Source organism: Elephantulus edwardii, unplaced genomic scaffold (genome assembly GCF_000299155.1).
Source record: "Elephantulus edwardii isolate Elephantulus edwardi_28Jun2011 unplaced genomic scaffold, EleEdw1.0 scaffold00216, whole genome shotgun sequence".
Classification (NCBI taxonomy): Eukaryota; Metazoa; Chordata; class Mammalia; order Macroscelidea; family Macroscelididae; genus Elephantulus; species Elephantulus edwardii.
Window position 1 is genome coordinate 2,414,674 of NW_006399966.1, and position 19,157 is coordinate 2,433,830.

The 19,157-nt window shown below is 43.4% G+C and overlaps 1 protein-coding gene across 2 annotated transcripts in view; it reads left to right on the top strand.

Annotated features, from left to right (window-relative positions):
• Positions 1-19,157, top strand: part of NSF (N-ethylmaleimide-sensitive factor) — a 170,961-nt gene continuing 151,804 nt past the window's right edge. The window contains exon 1 of one of the 2 annotated variants that reach the window (XM_006897816.1): positions 1-97. In XM_006897816.1, coding sequence (XP_006897878.1) covers positions 86-97 — 12 coding nt within the window. In that variant the 5' untranslated portion in view covers positions 1-85. The remainder of the gene's footprint in view (positions 98-19,157) is intronic. The other variant, XM_006897817.1, reaches the window with a different exon arrangement.

Consider the following 19,157-nt stretch of genomic DNA (forward strand, 5'->3'; position numbering starts at 1 on the left):
CGGGCGGCGGGCGGGCACGCGCGCGGCGGGGGCGGGCTCTCCGGAAGGCAGAGCCGCAGTCGCGTAGCCGGACGTGTCCGCGAAGATGGCGGGCCGGGTGAGTGCTGGCCGGGAGCCGGGGGGCTCTGGGCTCGCGGGCACTCTGAGCTCGGAACTCTCCTTTCTAAGGGAAGGAGGAAGAAGTCTGAGCAGACGGGGACGTTCGAGGGGGCACGAGCCAGAGAGCAAGGCTGGAGGGGGAGCCGGGGGGGAGAGCGGTCGAAGGAGATTAACTCTGCTTCCAAACTCCATTCCCTTCGGGAAGCTCGAGTGGAGTTGCGACCCGCGTCGCCCCCTGTGTCCCCTGCATGTCCCCCGAATCTCCGTGTCCGCTCCTCGGCTTGCCGCCCTGGCTCTTCACGGCCTCCGAGGGGCTGTGCCGGGTCCCGCGGCGTCTCCAGGGCGCGGGGCTTTCTCCGCACCGGGTTGCGAGGGCTCTCGGGAGGTGGAGCCGCCGGGGAAACTGCAGGGAAGCCTGTGCCGCGGGGCCGGGCGAGGGCTGTGCTAGGGGTTTCGGGAGCCGCGTGCTGCAGCCTCCCCCAGCAGAGGGCTTGAGAACCGCAGAGAGGGTGCAGCTGACTGGGCTAACCCCGGGCCATCTGGGACCGGTCACGGGCAGGTCAGGCAGGAAAGGATTTCGCGTGATGGGTGTGCGGGTGTCACGTCTTTTTTTTAAAATGAATGACAGTAGCATCTAGTGCAGCAGACGGCTGTCGTTCCAGGGCTTTACATTTGACTTCCTCCTCCAGCTGCTAGGATCGCCGCGGAGGTGGGGTTTGGCGGGGGGAGACAGGGCTGTCACTGCGCTCTATTGCAGTGTCCATGGGGCAGAGAGCTCTTCGAGGGCTGGTTTCTGCCAGGGATATGAAATTGCCCAAAAACCTGGGGGCACTGACTGCGTCATGACGGGCTCCATGCGTGCTTGATTGATTGATTAATATTAGAATATGTTTGTATACATTTGTGTGCATCCATGCAGATGCACTGCCTAAAGGTAAGGGGCAGGTCATGAGATTCTAGAGTCAAGCGGCCTTAAAGGTCATTTACTTTGGCCCCTCTCTTCTTCCTTTCTCACCAGCACCCCTTGGACCTGAGGCTTACTCACTTCTGATTCCACCTTCTTAGGAACCTCTCCCTCTCACCTGCTCCCTCTAAGAAAATAAACAACCGTCCAGCTTCTCCCATCGCGACACAGACCCTCTTGCAACACCCACCGCTGTCAGATTTTCCCTTCCCGATTTCTGATCTTCACAGAGTTGTCTGTGTTTATCATCTCTGGTTTGCTTACCACCCACTCAAGCCTCAGCCCGCTGCAGTCTGGTTTCTGGCTCATCATCTGAACTGAAACGTGCCCCTGCATTTAATTGACAGGTGTCTGTCTGAGCAGTGCTCAACCCTGTTGACCTTTGATTGCCTCCCTCTGGGCAGTTACTCCTCTTGTGGCTTCTGGGAGACCGTGGCTCCTGTGTCCACTCATGCCTCTCTTTTGCCGACTCACCCTCCTCTCCTCGGTTATTCTCCTGATGTTCCTCAAGGTCCTCTTCTCGCTCTATTTCCTGCTCAGACAATCTCCTCCGAGCCCATGGCTTTCAGTTACGCTCTGTATGCCCGCAATTACCAGTTTTTCCAAAACCAGAACGACATAACCCGTAAGTTCCAGATCATTATGTCAGACTGCTTATTTAAAACAAGGCCCCTCAAACACAACATGTTCAAACCAATCATCTGAACTCGTTTTTCTGTATCACCATCGACCCAATACTATAGATTGAAACCTGGGATCAGGAGGTGCATCACCCTTATTATCTTTTCTCTCTTACCGTACCTCCTATCCCTCTGCTCACCCGTAAAATTCGTCCCTGAGCTCTGGCCCCAACCCCTCACCCCTACTTTGAAAGCAGCCTACTATTGAGGCCAGAGAGTCTGGCTTGGAGCATTGCTGCCTTGAACTAAACCAAAGCTATCGGCTTGTCACATGAGACCTGTCATTTTAATGTTTTGAAGATCCCTCCAATCTGTCTACTTCTGTGCATTCATTGTCCTTTCTACCTCTTTTTGCCTCAAATACTAGATTTCTAGCCTGGATTACTGCAAGAGGTCCCTGGGTGATTTCCAACAGCATTTTAGGCCACCTCTAGGCTTCACCATGTAGTCAGATCCCCTGGCCACTTAAAACCCTCCCTCAATAGCATCCCGTTGCTTTGGGGTGAAGAGAAGACTACTCCTGAATGTTCAGGGGGTCTTTGTGGTTCTGTTCCTGCTTCTCTCTGTTTGCCCCCATTGCTCTGCACCCTGGTCACGTAAACTGTGCAGTCCCTTGGACCTGCGGTAGTCTGTGTACCACATGAGGCTTTGCATGTATGGTTATTTTTCTGTGCAGACTCTCTTCCCTTGTCCATTTAACTCCTACTCAGATCACTCAGCTTCTTAAGGCTGTTCTGATGCCACACTGTGAGCCAAGATCCTTGGTTAAACCATGCTCTTGAAGACTTATGTTCCTTTTCTTTAGACACTTAAGGTTTGTCATTTTTGCATTTGGCAGAGTGTGACATATTTACTTCCATGGCTAGACTTTACGTTCAGTGAACAGCAGAGATCGTGGCAGTTCTTTACTCACTATGATTTGTGCTTTGAACACTACCTGAGGTAAATTTTTATTGAAAATGAATTTCTGAATAGTCATAGGGAAAGGATGCATCACCACTAAGCCAGCCCAATCTAGTGTCAGCTCTTGGAAGGTCTGTTTTTTAGGGCATTCCACCTATTTGTCCATGGAGGCATTGATTCTGCTGTTGGGAGCTACATAGGAATAAAAGGAATTCTTTTTGCATATGAAAGCTCCTGAGATACTGGAAGACAGGTGACATCTCCCTTCAGGTTTTCTGTTGTGCAAGCTAACCATTCCCAGTTCCTCGTACATTTTATAGTCCAAATTGTTCATCATTTACGGTATCATTTTCTGGAAATGCTTGGTCAGTAGTCCTCCTTAAATTTATCTACACTAATGGCAACAGTGGTCAGTGCAAAATATTCCTGAAATAATCCCTCAAGCTGGACTCTTACCATCATTAATACTAATAGAATTGTACCAGCTTTTTGTCTGCCATGAATCACACTCTGGCTCATACTGAGCTTGTAGCCAATTAAAAATCTCATGTTCTTTTAAAATCCGCTCCCTCATTCGTGTTCTAGTTATTGTGCAGTTTCTTTCCTTTTTGATCTTAAATATAAGATCTTAATTTATCCTCTCTGTAATTCTTCTTTTTCTGTCATGGCAGAGCTGCTGCTTGTTGAAGGTCTTCTTGACTCTTTGATGTTACGCAACATTGTAGCATTCCCAGTTTTGTTTCATTTTTCGGTGTGATAATCATGACTTCTGTGTTTCCATTCAAGTCTTAATAAAGGGTAGAATAAGACAGGCTCAGAAATAGCTCTTGAGGATACTACTAGAAACCTTCTAGACTAGTATCCGTCTGCGAGCTCTGGCGGCTTAGTGGTAAGGAGTTGTGCTGATAATCCAAAGGCATGTAGTTCAAATCCACCAGCTGCTTCACAAGAGAAAGATGGGCAGTTTACTCCCATGCTGTTTACTGTTTCCAAAAACCTCCTGGCGGGTGAGCTGTGAATTGATTCCGGCTCTCACAGTGTATAACAACAACAACAACATACTTTGGGTTGTTATTGTTGTTATGTGCCCTTGAGTTGCTTGTGATTCATAGCGACCCTATGTACAACAGCCATAAACTCCGCTCTGTCCTGTGCCAATCGCACTGTCTCTGACCCACCCATCCCTATTATCCCAGTCACTGAATCAATCCACCTCATAGAGGGCCTTCCCCTCCTGCGCTGTCCCTCCACCCTCCCAAGCATGATGTCCTTCTCCAAGGACCGGTCTCTCCTTTCAACATGTCCAAAGTATGTTAGACGGAGCCTCAGAATCTTGCCTCCAAAGGAGCCACCCGTTTTAACCCTCTCCAGGACAAATCTGTTTGTTTTCCTAGCAGTCCATGGTACTCTCAATACTCTTCTCCAGCACCAAAGCTCAAAGGCATCAATCCTCCTTCTGTCCTCCTTGGTCATTGTCCAACTCTCTGATGCATAACAAGTGATTGCGAAGACCATGGCCTGTATCAGACGCTTCTTAGTCTCCAGAGAGACCCCATTTCTCTTCAGTACTTTGGAGAGGTCCCTAACAGCAGACTTTCCCATGGCAATGCGCCTTTTAATTTCCTGGCTACTGGTGCCAAGAGTGTTGACTGTGGAGCCAAGCAAACTAAAGCTGTGTACAATCTCAATCTCTTCACCATCCATCCTGATGCTGCCAGTTGGCCCAGTGGTGAGAATCTTTGTCTTTTTGACATTGAGCCTCAATCCATATTGGAGGCTGCAGTCGTCCGAACAGAGCAGGGTAACACTACATGGTTCAAAACTGGGAAAGGCGTATGCCAGGGATGCGTCCTATCTCCATACCTTTTCAACCTGTATGCGGAACAGATAATCTGGGAGGCTGGGCTCTATGAGGAGAAATGTGGGGTCAAGATTGGTGGAAGATCTATCAAAAATCTGTGTTATGCAGATGACACAACCCTGCTTGCTTGCTGAAACGGAATACTTCGGGTACTATTGCTTAATTAAAAACATATTTAATTCTGGCAAAATACTACCTCAGTTTAGGTAGTTCTATCTTTATTTCACTCAGACAAAGCTCAGTAGTAACTCAAGTTCGAATAGCCAGCACGCAGGGTTAGGAGTGGATGGAGCTCAGGTCATTTTGAACTGTCACCCAGCTCACCAACTCGTTGTAAGGATGTGCTGAAGACGGAGATCCCTGGGTGGTGCAGCTCAGCGCCACCTATAAGGTTGGAACTTTGAGTCCAGTGCTGAGGTGCCTCAGAAGAAAGGCCTGGCAATGCAATTGTGAAAAATGAGCCAGTGGAAACCCTGTGGCACGGAGCTGTAACCTGGCATACGCTGAGTGGCTGTGAATTGGAATTGACTAGATGGCAACAGGTTATTTTTTTGATCTTGTTTTTGTTTATCTTAGAGAGGCAGTGATGGCTCAGTGGTAGCTTCCTACCTTCCATATGAGTTCAGCTCCTTTGTGCATGGGCCTGCCGTAACAGGGGCCCCGCTCCACGACAGGCAACCACAATAACACCTTTACCTTACTTGGAACTTTCTGGAGATTGAGGCCAAGGTTAAATTGTCAGAAGCTGCATTTTATCTTTCAGGAAATCTAAATAGCTTAGGTTCACTCTTTTTGCCTGTCATTTCTTTTGATAGCTTCATTTTTTCTAGTAACTGCCTACTGCTGGTCAAATAAGCTTAACCTTACTGGAATATTCTTAAAAGGGTTCTGCATTTCCTTTTGGTGTGACACAATTTGTTTTGAATTAGCTTTTAGTTAATTTAATTTGGGCATTCTAACACCATCTTGTAAATTGTTTTATGTTCACTATGTAATTGAAGATTTTGTTTTCCTTGAGTCACTGATGTTACCCTTGATAGCATTTGTAAAGTCCTGTGGTACTTTGCCTTTTCTGGCTAATAAAGAAAGCATCATATTTAATTTATCTGGGAAGTTGACTGAAGAATATAATGTGATGTTATTCTGTATATAGCCTTCAGGTCATCAGGATGTGGTTAATACCTGCAATGCCTTATTATTGTATGCATTGGAGCCAGAACTGACCCTTTACTGATCCTCCAGCAGGTTTTCAGAGGCAGTAAAATCACCCAGGAGGGGATTGCCCACCCTTCTACCGTGGAACAGCTGGGGGATTAGAACCACATGCCTTTGGGATTGCAGCACAGGTTTTTACCACTAGGCTGCCGGAGTTCCCTCACAGTGTCCCAGAGCCCCTAATCAGAGAAGTAAAGAATTTAAAAGACAGTCATTTTTGTCTTTATTTTCAAATGTATCAGAATAAATTTGGAATGAGAAATTGGGTCCATATTAAAATGATCAGTTGAATTGAGCTTACCTGGTTCCCAGTGGCCTTTCAGAAAGATTCAATTTTACGTAATCATTTTCCCAGTTCTTTGCTTACATTTTTGTTATTAAACTGTGATTTAAAGTAACAGTGCTCATTACTCACACTGAAATGCAAACTCCTGTTTACAAATGAACTCCACATACAGTTGGCCAGCACTGCCCCAGGCCCCACACACTCTTTCAGGTCCCTCTTGCTACTGCTGCTGCTCAGAAATCCTGAAATCCCAAGTAGAGGAAAGAAAGACTCTGTGAAATGTGTAGCAGGTGATCGTTCAGAAGGAGCTCTGGTGGCCTGTCCATGGAGTATGGCGCTGCTGACCCAAAGGCGGCTCCAAGGAAGAGAGATGGGCAGGCCCCTCTCGACCGCTGACAGCCAGCCTCCCAAACCCTGTGGAGGGGGAGCTGTGAGTCAGTGGGCTTGACAGCAGTGAATAGTGAAGGAGCGGACTCTGGGTACTACTGCTCTTTCTGATGTACTCCCTAGGTTCTTATCCAGCCACCTCTGATACCCCCCAAAAAGAGAAACAAAACATAGGGGGGGGGGAATCTTCACCCTGTGTAATGAGTTATTGCACATTATCTTGTTAGGTTGACAGAAATCTCACTGGAGGTGGCGATCCTTTTCAGAAAACAGGTATGCTTTGATGCACATGAACCAAAGGATTGCTTTCTTCCTACAGCCAGTACCAACTTGAGATAATCATTTGCACAGAAATGGGAGTATGATGGAACTAACTGGAACCTAAGCAAAAGAAGAACTACATAGGCACCTAAGGGAAAGAGAAACTCCCTTAGGAGTGGAAATGTATGTAGATAAGTGGAAATGGATGAGAGATAAACTACCTAATTCAGTATTTGGACTAGAGGCAAAGGTCAAAACTCAGAAGGCACTGTGAGTGACCCTCCTTTGGGTTTCCAGGGCTGTAAATCGCAGTCACTGGAGACGGGCTGCCTATGCGTCAGCAGCACAGCTCACTACAGCGTATACCGCGGAGCTCCTTGTTGGAGTCACTCACTCATTGCTGTTGGGTCAGGACTCCTAGCTGACCCTCCAGTGGGTTACAGAGGCTGTAAATCAGTGATTATCTTCGTCCTGTGGAGCTGCTGGTGGATCTGAACCACCAGGGAGGGAGCGTGGCTTTTGGGTAGCAGCCCGGCTCCCCATGGACTAGGCCGCCAGAGCTCCAGTATATTTAGTATAGGAATTGAAAAGCTTTTGAAGAAGATTTAGAAACCTGGCCATTTATAACTTTAGGATGAATGACATCATCTCAAATAACCAACTTCCACATTAAGTTTTGGAATATAAGCTATGCTTTGGGGGAAGCTCATGTACAGTTTAAATCAAAACGAAGATGATAAGGTATTTAATAGCCTTGTTTCCTGAGTCAGAATTTTGCTATTGTAAGCATATCAACTGTCTGAAATCTTGTATATAATAATTGTTTCTTAATGCACCTTTGTAGAGATTTTAAAATACCTGTACTTATTAATAACGTATAGAAAATGAAATTGAAGACTTTAAAGCATAATTAAATAGCTCCTTTCTGAAACCCAGAGCAATTTGTGCATAGTATAGATACATAACCTTTTTCAAATATTTAAGTGGTAAGGGTATGAGAAGAAAACCTATTATCTTACTCTCAAAAATTCTTGAAACAACAGTGAACCCTTTGAAACACCCACATTCACAATACACTGGGCACTAGTTATAATGCTGTTTGTAAAGGTCTGTGCTCTTGGGATGGCATTTTAGGTGAAAATATCTTAATGAGATCCTCTTTCATGGTTTATTTAATAAATACCATCATGTGGACTCTAATACCTATCTTGTTTTGACTTCAGATTTCTTCTCGTCATTTCCAACTTTATTTTCTTTAATGTGAAAAGACTATTCCTTGTATGATTCTATTTCTTAAAGTTCTATGCATTTTAAATAAACATAACATATATGGAGTTCTGGTGGCCTATTGGCAGGAAGCTGCACTGCAGTCTCAAAGACATGTGGTTCAAATCCACCATCTGGTCTGCAGTAGGACAGGCAGTCTCCTCCTGTGCAGTTCACTGCCTCTGAGAATCTGCTGGAGGGTATGATCTGACTCGTCAGTACACAACAACAGCATAGCTCATATACCTCAAGAGGTTTCAAGCATGCTGAAAAGTACAATGGCAACAGACGAAAGACGTATATTCCTGTGCTGCTATTCAGATTTAAGCAGTGTAAACCAGTGACTATAGGGGCAATGTGGGTAAGTGTGTTAGAGACAATAAGGTTGGCACAGAATAGAGCAGGGTTTAGGGTTCTTATATATAGGGTTGTTATGAGTCACAGGTGACTTGATGGCACATAACAACAACAGCAAACATATTATGATCAAGAAATTAAGAAATGTGGTGCATTGAGGAAATCTACTGTCAAAGATCACTTTAAAGTGCTGAAGTAAAAGGATATCAGCTGAACGGCTAAGATGTGCTTGATCTAAGCATCGGTATTTCCATAACTTCCAATGCATCTGATTGTTGGACCATGAATAAGGAAGAGTGAAGAATTGATGCCTTTGAATTGTAGTGTTGGAGAAGAATATTAAATATCCCACAGATTGCCAAAAGAACAGATACATCTTGGAGGAAGTGCAACCAGAGTGTCCCCAAGGAGCATCCTCTAAAGACGAGGGGGGTGAAACTTCATCTTACCTGCTGTGGGCATGTTGTCAGGAGGGGCAAGTCCTTGGGAAAAGACCTCATGCTGGGAAAGATCGAGGGTCAGTGAAAGAGAGGGAGACCCTCTGTGAGCTGCACTGACTCAGTGACAGGGCTTGAGCATGAAGAGATCGAGGCGACCCTCTGTGAGCTGCACTGGCTCAGTGACAGGGGCTTGAGCATGAAGAGATCGAGGCGACCCTCTGTGAGCTGCACTGGCTCAGTGACAGGGGCTTGAGCATGAAGAGATCGAGGCGAGGTGAGGTTCAGCTCTGTTGTTCTTAGGCGAGTCACTGTGAATCACAGCTGACGCAGTAGCACCTCGCAGTGACTCAGTTAACACAGGCGTTTTCATTTTTACCAGTCTGGTAGATGTGAGTTATTATTGCATTGTTTAAATTAACAGTTTTTCACTCATTACTCATATGATTGATTTCTAGAGTTTGCCATTTTTAAATTTTTCAGATGTGTGTGGGGAGGAATGGTACACTTTGGATTCTCATTCTTTGTAAGATGTAAATAGCTTTACCCAGAAGGTGATGATCTTTTTGTTTATGTTGTTAATGTATCATTGAATGTAAACCATCTCACAGCTACCCTTCTGCCAGTGTCAGAGACAGTATATTGCACTAGAGGAGACTGCCCGTCCTTCTCCTATAGAGCAGCTGATGGATTCGAACCTCTTGCCTTTGATTAGGTCTTGCAGTTCCTTTATTTTTTAATAGAGTTTTAGATTTAAATTTTATTAGTAATAATTACTCCGTTTTTAACCATTACAGTTTGTACCTTTTTTTTTTAAGTTTTTTAAGAAAGTTTTCCTCACCTCAAAGTAAAAATATTTTCTTCTAGAAGGCTTTTCACATTTTTCAGATTTTGCTTTTCACATTTTGGTGTTTATTTCTTCTGGAATCTCTCTCTTTTTTTTTTTTTTATATATATGTTTGGTGTGAACTGTGAAGCTAATTTTATCTTTTCCATATGTATAACCATTTGCCTGAACACAATTTACTGGATATAACCTTTCCCATTACTGACTTATAATGCTATCTCTGTTTTATACCCAGCTCCCTTATTAAGTGTATGTCTGGGCCTAGACTTTGTTCTGTTACACATGTCTGTTTTCTCTGTGTGTCCTAGTACTACTGCCTTAATTCACACAGCTTTAAAATGCTACTTGCCATCTGGTAGGTCGGTCCTCTCCTCCTTGTTTGTCTCCACTTGGCATTTCTGAGGAACCCTGCAGGTGCAGTGGGTAGGTATGTGACTGCTGGTGAACTAGTTGGCAGTGAGAACCTGTCAGCCTCTCTGTAGGAGAACGATGTGGCAGTCTGCTTCTGTAAAGATTGGCAGTCTCGAAACCTTATGAGGCACTTCTACCAGAAAGGTCACTAGGAGTCAGAATCAACCTGATGGCTGTGGGGTATTTTTAGTTTGGACCTTTCTTAGCTTTTTCCACCGTAAGAATTTTAAGAGCAGCTTCTCCTTTTTTTTTTTTTTTTAATGTGCACTCTTCATCTGTTGGTATTGATTTTGTCCTTGTTTTGGTTCTTATTTTTTTACAAGGACAATTCAAAGAAAGACTTCAGTACAATTCCACTGATTCCTTTTTTTTACACTAAGCCAGAAAGTGCTAATAACTTGTCACAATTTTGTGCTGTATAGATTTGAAACCAAATGAGTTTGCATCATCTGTGTATGAGTAATGCTGGATATTTTCATCCTTTGTTAAATTCAAGATGACGTGCTACAGTGCTGGTAGATTCTTCACAAGCCATACGTCCCTGGGGGCACAGAGGTTAAGGCACTCAGCTGCTTAACAAAAGGGCAATGCTTTGAACCTGTCAGCTGTGCCTCCGAAGAAGACAGGTTGTCTGCTTTCTAAGGAGCTACCGTCACTGGAAACCCTCTGATGTTTCAGTTCTAACATTCATAGGGTCGCTATGAATGGGACCAGTGGTACCTCGGTCCTTATAGGATCACTGTAATGCAAAATGAACACTGAGAGAAACACAGACAGACAGATTCTCTCTCTCTCACATACACACACATTTTTGGAGGAAATGGGAAAGGTATGACTTTTAGATAAACAATTTGTAAATAAAGCCTTTTTTTATCACTGAAAACAGTTTTGTGGGTTTTTAAAAATTATTAAATTTTATTATTTTTAATGAACATTTACAGACATTTTGGGTTTTCATTCATTCATTGTTGCACTATTTTCTCTACCCTCCTCCCCAGTTCATTCTTCTTTTTTCCCCCCCTTGAAAGTCTGTTTTAATTGTCCAATTGCCACAGTGCTTGTCAAAGCCAGTTCTGATTAATCTCCTTTGTCAGTGTATCCTTTGCCATTCCCTATCACTCCTCCCTGAAAGAGATTTCACCCTGATTCATAAGGAAAAGGGGATGGTGTATTCTCTTAGCTACTTCCTGCTGAAAAGAGACACTGTAAGTTTCAGGGTGAAGATCTTCTCTCACTACTCTAAAGGGCCCCTTTGGCAATAGACTATTATGGAGATTGATTTTGGAATTTAGATGCACTGTTCTCAATTGTGCTTAGCCGTACATGTTCATATCCTTGAAGATGTATCATGGAAGTGTTGCAGCCTAGAAGACACAAATTTAACTAACAAGTTAAAAGTACATGAGTAAAAAATTAAAAAGCAATAATATTCCAAGTAGAGGTTCTAATAGTGGTACAAATCAAATTACAGAGGGAAGGTAGTTCTTACAATAAAAGGCCTTTTGACTAGCACTTTGTCTATTATAGTATAAAGGTTAGGAACCACAAGATGTAGAGGCTCAACTATGTCATTTATTGTTCTTAAGTCCTGGAGCAAGTTCCATCTATCACTGGGTTGTTTTACAACTCGAGAGTCCGCATTCAAGGCAGAGGTGAAGTAAGGAACTGCATATGAGGTTTTCTGTCAATTCCAACAACTAAGAAATAGTGAGAAGAGTTGGGACCTCAGAAGGCTTTTAAGACCAAATAGTAGGCTCTGTGTCCAGGAGAAAATGAATATACTTACCAGTAATGTTAATGCTCACCCACAGCTCTTCCGGGAGGATCTAAATCGTTGAAGCATACTCCTTTGTTTCCAGCTGGGAGCTGGGGCCTGTCCTGTCAGCCACGAGGACCTGATGTGGGCCACCCTTGGCCAAGTGTCCTTCAGATCCACACTTAAAGCAAGTGAGTGGGAGCTTCCTCTCTACTCCCTTGCCTATCTGTGGCTCTCGTCTGTGACACTGTCTACTGAAGTGGCCCAGCTTTCCACAGTGGAAGCAATTCTGACCTCCTTTATTACCTTTGGGTGGTGGCACTGTATATGAGTAAGACTTCCTTTTCCTGACACAGGCCCTAAACTGGCAGCAATAGCTGCCCCAATAATTTTGGCCATTCTCTGGTCTTTTCTCTTCCCTCTAGATCCCAGTTGTTAAAAAGAGGGAAACATTTAAACAAATGTATAAGAAATAATTTTGAACATTATAATCTTTTAAGCTTAAGGCTAGAACTATTAACAATATCATCATTTCCAATCCAGAGATACATGTTCCAATGCAGTTCCTATTTTCCATAAATAGTTTTGGTAAGAGGAATGTTGTAAATGTGGATACATTTCCACTATTCCTCCTCCATGCCACGATATAGTGTTATTAGCATGAGCAGTAATAAATCCATTGCCATCCTTACTCTAACTTAATTCTTTTTTTAAAAAATTAAATTTGTTACTAAATTCAGTAAAAATTTACAGAGGCTTTGGATTTCCATTCATTCATTGTTGCACATTTGTCCCCTCCCAAGGTCCCCCCCCCCGAGAACACTACCTTCTTGGAAAAGTAAAAGAAAAATTCTTTCATTGTTTTACAGCCCTCCCCCAGGTCCACTCCACCACATAGCCATCGCTCTAGGCTCCTGTCATGACAGAAATACCTAATCACACATCTCTTTTAAACAGTTTTCTCCCTCCTCTGTTTCAGTGCAGTATACATTATTAAACCCATCTTACTCAGTCTCTCCCCAACCCCAAGGTCAGTCCCGTTCTACAACAGGGGCACCATGCAATATTTGTCCTTTTGTGACTGGGATATTTCACTCAGCATGCTGTTCTCCAGAGTCAACCATTTTGAATAATATTGCATGAGTTCCTTGTTTTTCAATGCAGCATAGTATTCCATTGTGTGAATATACCACAGCTTCTCTATCCATTTGTTTGTTGATGGGCACTTAGGTTGTTTCCAATTCCTTGCTATTGTGAACAAAGCTGCAGTAAACATGGGTGTGCATATATCTGTTTGGATGTCAGTTATGATCTCTTCGGGGTATATTCCCAGTAGTGGAATTGCTGGGTCAAATGGTATCTCTATGTGCAACTTTTTGAGAAAGAGCCATACCACTTTCCACAGGGATTGCACCATTGTACACTCCCACCAGCAGTGAATAAGGGTTCCAGTTTCTCCACAACCTCGCCAGCATTTGTTGCTTGCTGTTCTGTTAAATTTTGCTATTCTGACTGGGGTGAGATGATAGCTCATAGTTGTTTTAATTTGCATCTCTCTTAGAGCTAGGGATTTTGAACATTTCTTCATGTGTTTCTTAGCTATCTGAATGTCGTCTTCGGTGAAGTAAATAAAGCCTTTTAAAACATCTAGTATTCAGCTGTGGGAGAATGATGGATAATCTCCTTTTGTATAATTTACAGCCTCTGAAAACCTGCTGTAGGGTCAGCTATGAGTCAGTTCCAACTCGACAGTATATAACAATAATAATCATTCAGTTATTTTGTGAAATCTGTAAACACTTAAGAGTATTTCAGGTCTTCACTGCTGATGGCTTTAAAATGTAAAGTGTTTTTGGTGTTCAGTGTTTGTGAACAAACATTTTCTTAGTTGGTTTGACAAGCAATGAAAATAACAGTTATTACTAATTCTAGGTTTTCCAAAAGATATCTCTATTGGAGGGGTTGGAGGGGGCATTATCATTCGTTGTGTAGTTACTTTCGCCCTAGAGAATGATATTGGCAAAATCGTGTGAGATACTGACTGAAAATGCTAGACTGGAGTCTAACATGGAGGTATTCTTCAGTAAATGATTGCTAAAGGAATGAATCCACGAGTCATTTGTTTCTGAATAATACGTTGTCAATTCTGGCTATGTCTGTAGTTTGAGTTTTAAGTTTATATTTCTGCCAAACTCTAATATTCTAAATGCTGTTGTTTATTCTAGCATCAAATCACTAATAATATAGCTTAGAGCTGTCTTTGGACAGCTGCTGGACCCCACTACAGCCCTTCTGCTGCTCATAAAGGAAAGTTTTTTTTGCGTTTGGTCTTCTAATTAAGCTCCTCTTGACCCCATATCAAAATATACTTCTGTTTACCAAGTTAGATCTTGAAATGGTCCAGAACCTCACTGAAGCTTATTTTTTATACATTGCTTCTCTTCTATTATAGAAGGAAAATAAGTGTTGATGTTGCTATTTTTATCAAGTTTTCTCTCCTGTTGTAGAGCAGGAATTTTAACTGGTTTATTTTAGTTCCACTCCTGCTGAGAATTTGCGTGTCCACTCCAGATATACCCCTGGAATTATCTGGGAATCTTGTTAAAAGGTAGATTCTTCTGGGCCCCTTGTTGAAATATAGATTCTTGGTTCAGTATATCTGGGGTGGAAATGCAAATTCTCAGCAGGTATTTGAACCAGAATGAATTTGTTTGAAGACCTGGCAACTCTCTCAAAAATCTAAAGTCACTGCTGTTGAGCTGATTTGAACTCATAAAGACCCTGTGTAACGGGGAACTTCCTGTAATTCCTTATGGAAGCTGACTGCCTCCCAATTCTGCAGAATAGTGAGTTTGACTACTTGCCACCTTTGTTTAGCAACCAAGAATTTAACCAAGCACCTTAACCATCCTGCCACCAAGGTGTCTTATCCATAGTATCCAAACCAAAAACCCCGCTGCCGTCTAATAGATTCTAACAAGTGATGAGCCTCTATTGGGTTTTCAAGTCTTTAAATCTTTAGAGGAGGAGACTGCCGATCTTAATCATGAGGAGTGGCTGGTGGATTCGAGCCCATGGCCTTTTGGTTTGCAGCTTCACACATAATGTACAATATGCCCTTGGGGCTCCTTAGCCATGATATGATGGTGCTCACAGTGGAGTCTGCAGACCAGCAACCTTAGCATCACCTGAGAACTTATTAGAAATGCAAATTCTCAGCCTCTATCAGAAAGATTAACTTAGAAAATTTTGGAATGAGCTCCAGGAATTTATCTTAACAAGTCCTATGGGTGAATCTGAGCAATGCTGAAGTTGAGAACCACTGACTTTGTGAGCTGTTCAGTTTAGTCCCTTACAAACTGTTGAAGCTGTTAACGCCATGTCTTTCCAGAGGTTACAAAGTTGAACTAATATTACATAAATTTGCTCTCACTTTGAAACAAATTGAATCAACCTCCATTTGCAACAGATTCTTTATCACAGTGACCTTCACTTGCCACACAAGCAGCTTCTAAATCACTGAAAAGGCTTCAAGCCTCTTCTTGCACTAAGGTAAGGCTAAGTAAGGTACGTGTGTACCCGTACTCACAAATTCAATTTAGAGACACTTAGGAACAGAACTTGTTTGTGAGCAAGGGACTCCCTGTACTTGGTTTCTAGGTTTCAGACTTAACTTTTTTCTTCCCTTTGATACTTTCACCTGCGTCCGATCTTCAAATATTAGAAGAAGCATGGACTAAGATACCCCATCATTCTGGCAATAATATAATGGCATTAGTTAACAAACAAGCCAACAAAACAAACCCCAAACAATAGAAAAATAGAATGGTTGATGTTGACAAGACTGAGGAGCCTGGAACTCTTAGATATTGCTGCTGGGACTGCAGGATGGTACAACCACTGTGAAACATGGTCTCGCACTTCCTTAAAAATATGTAATGCCATACAGTCCAGCACATGCACATCTAGGGGTAGATCCCAGAGAAATAGAGCCTCAGCACATCTTTGCAGCATTACTTATAGTAATAGAAAAGGTGGAAACAAATATCCATGTATGGTTGAACAAAATGTGGTATGTACTCAAGATGAACTACCACCAATAACAAATAATAGTGATAGATCCACAAAACATGTCACCAATGGTTGAATCTGAAGTACACTATAATGAATGAACTTAGAAAGGACAAATACTATATATATGCCATGGGTGTCATCAAGTTGAGTATGACACATAGCAACCCTGTGAACAAAAGATCTGAACCCTGTTCTATCCTGTGCCATCCTCACACTTCCTGACACACAGAGCCCACTGCAGCAGTCAGTGTGTCAATCCGTCTGGCTGAGGGTCTTCCCTTCCTTCGCCGACCCTCCGTCTTTCCTAGCATCATGCCCTTCTCTAAGGAATAGCCCCTCCTAGTAACATGTCCAAAGTATGTGAGGTGAAGCCTCATCATTCCAAATAGTACTCTGGCTTCACCCTCTTCAAGACATATTTGTTTGTTCTCTTGGCTGAATATGGCATGTTCAGTGTTCTCCAGCACCACAGCTTAAAGGCATCAATTCTTTTTTTCATCCTTATTCACTGTCCAGCTCTCAGATGCATAACAAGTGATCAGAAAGACTATGGCTTGAATCAGATGCACCTTAGTCCTCAAAGTGACATCATTACTCCTCAAAAATTTGGAGAGATATTTAATACGATATGAGACCACTATTATAAAAAATTAAGAATAGGGGTACACACAGAAGGAAACATTCATTAGTGGTTACCAGGTAGAAAAGGAGGAATGGGGGAAATGTACTAACTACCATCTTTCGTACTTAGTTTCCTACCATCTTTTTACTACTACCTCCTCAGCTCCAAAGCCAAGCAGCCGTACATCCAACAGAACATGACACCTCGTGCCCCATGTCATCATCACAATCTCTGCTGTGCTTGAGCCCAGCGTGATGGCTGCTGTGTCTGTCTCGTTGAGGATCTTCCTGGTTGACAAGCTTCAGTGGAGCATCCAGACTAAGGCTAATTAGGAAGCAGGACTGGCTGTCCGCTTCTGAAGTGGGCCAGTGAAAACCATATGAATTAACTAGATGGTAATAGTTGTTGTGGATGGAGATGAGATTGGAACTGTCAACAGCTTCATCTTGCTTGGATACACAATAACACCATTGGTACCAGCAGTCAGAGAATAAGGAGACACAATGTGCTGGGGAAAATCGGCAGTTAAGGATCTCTTCAAATTATTGAGGAATAATGATGTCAGTTTGAGAACTAAGGTGTGTTTGATTCAAGCCATGGTCTTTCTGTGCATCTGAAAGCTGGACAGTGCAGAAGGATGATAGAAGAATTGATGCTTTTGAGCTGTGGTGTTGGAGAAGAGCACTGAGCATCCCATGGATGGCCACAAAGAACAAACAGATATTCTTAGAGAGGGTGAAGCCAGAGTGCTCTTTGGAGGTAAGAATGATGAGACTTCGCCTCACATACTTTCGACAGGTTGCTAGGAGGGACTATTCCTTGAAGAAGGACATGATGCTGGAAAGAATGGAGGGTCAGCGAAGGAGAGGGAGACCCTCAATCAGCTGGACTGACACACTGCTGCTGTGGGCTCTTGTGTATCAGGAAGTGTGAGGATGGCACAGGATAGAACAGGGCTCAGATCTTTTGTCCATAGAGTTGCTATGAGTTGTACTCCACTCAGCGGCACTTAACAACAACAATAGTTGGTGTTACATCCTGTCTAGTCGGAACTGACTTAAAGCTGACCCTCCATCAGATTTTGAGAGGCAGTAAATTGCACAGGAGGAAATTGCCCATCTTTCCCACACAAAGCAGCTGGTGGATTCGAAAGGTTGGCAGTGTAATTTCACACCACTAAGCCATCATGGTTCACTACAGTTGTTGTTTCAGGCTATGGCATTGATGATGACTGAGTGATTCAGAATCACTGACTGTGCTTCATTGACTATGCAAAGGCTTTTGACTGTGTGGATCACAACAAGCTGTGACTGACTCCGAGAAGAATGGGAATCCCAGAACATTTGATTGTGCTAATGCGAAACCTATACTTGGACCAAGAGGCAGTCATCAGAACAGAGCAAGGAGACTCTAGATGGTTCAGAATCAAGAAAGGGGTCTGTCAGGGGTGTATTTTGTCTCCATACCTTTTCAGTCTGTATGCAGAACAGATCATCCGAGATGCTGGGCTGTATGAGGAGGAATGTGGCATCAGGATTGGTGGAAGAATCGTCAACAACATGTGTTATGCAGATGACACAACCCTGCTCACTGAAACTGAGGAGGACCTGAAGCGTTTGCTGCAGAAGGTCAAGACTGCGGTCTTCAATATGGATTGAGGCCCAGTATCAAGAAAACAAAGATTCTCACCACTGGGCCAATTGGCAGCATCAGTATGAATGGTGAAGAGATTGAGATAACAGTTTTAATTTACTTGGCTCCACAGTCAACACTCTTGGTAATAGCAGCCAGGAAATCAGGAGATGAATTGCATTGGGAAAGTCAGCTGTGAGGGACCTCTCAAGAGTACTGAAGAGCAATGATAACAGGCTGAAAATTAAGGTGCACCTGATCCAGGCTATAGTCTTTGCAGTTACGTGCTATGCATCAGAGAGTTGGACAGTGAATAGGGATGATAGAAAGAGAACTGATGCCTTTGAGTTGTGGTGCTGGAGAAGAGTATTGAATATACCATGGACTGCTAGGAGAACGAACAGGTTTGTCCTGGAGATGGTGAAGCCAGAGTGTTCCCTGGAGTCAAGGATTCTGAAGCTTCGTCTGACATACTTTGGGCATGTTACAAGGAGGGACTGGTCCTTGAAGAGGGACATCATGTTTGGGAGAGTGGAGGCACGGCGCCGGAGAGGAAGACCCTCGATGAGATGGATCAATTCTGTGAGTGGAGTGGTGGGAATGAATGTGTTTGAGATGGCGAGATGGGCACAGGATAGAACGGTGTTTAGGGCTCTTGTACAGAGGGTCGCTATGAGTCGCAAACGACTCAATGGCACATATAACAACAACAGTGATTCAGCAGCTTTGAACCTTGTCCTATTTTGAACCACTCGCACGATCTCTGACATACATGACCCCATTGCCACAGTCACTATGTCAATGTCTCTTGTTGGCATGCCTCTTCTTTTGTGCTGACCTTCTACCCTTCCAGGCGTGATATCTTTTCTAAAGACTGTCCCTTCCTGACAACATACTCAGAGCATGTGAGACTGAGTTTCCCCATCCTTGTTTCCAAGTAGACAAGATTCTAGTGAAGGAAAGGCAGGACACAGTGTGAGGGTGGTCAGCCCAACATGACCAGAGCACAGGAAGACATTGAGACCTATGTAAGTCTAAAGAATGACGACAGTAAATGCTCTGATATGCATTCCTGCAGCAAAAGCTCTAGAATGAAGGG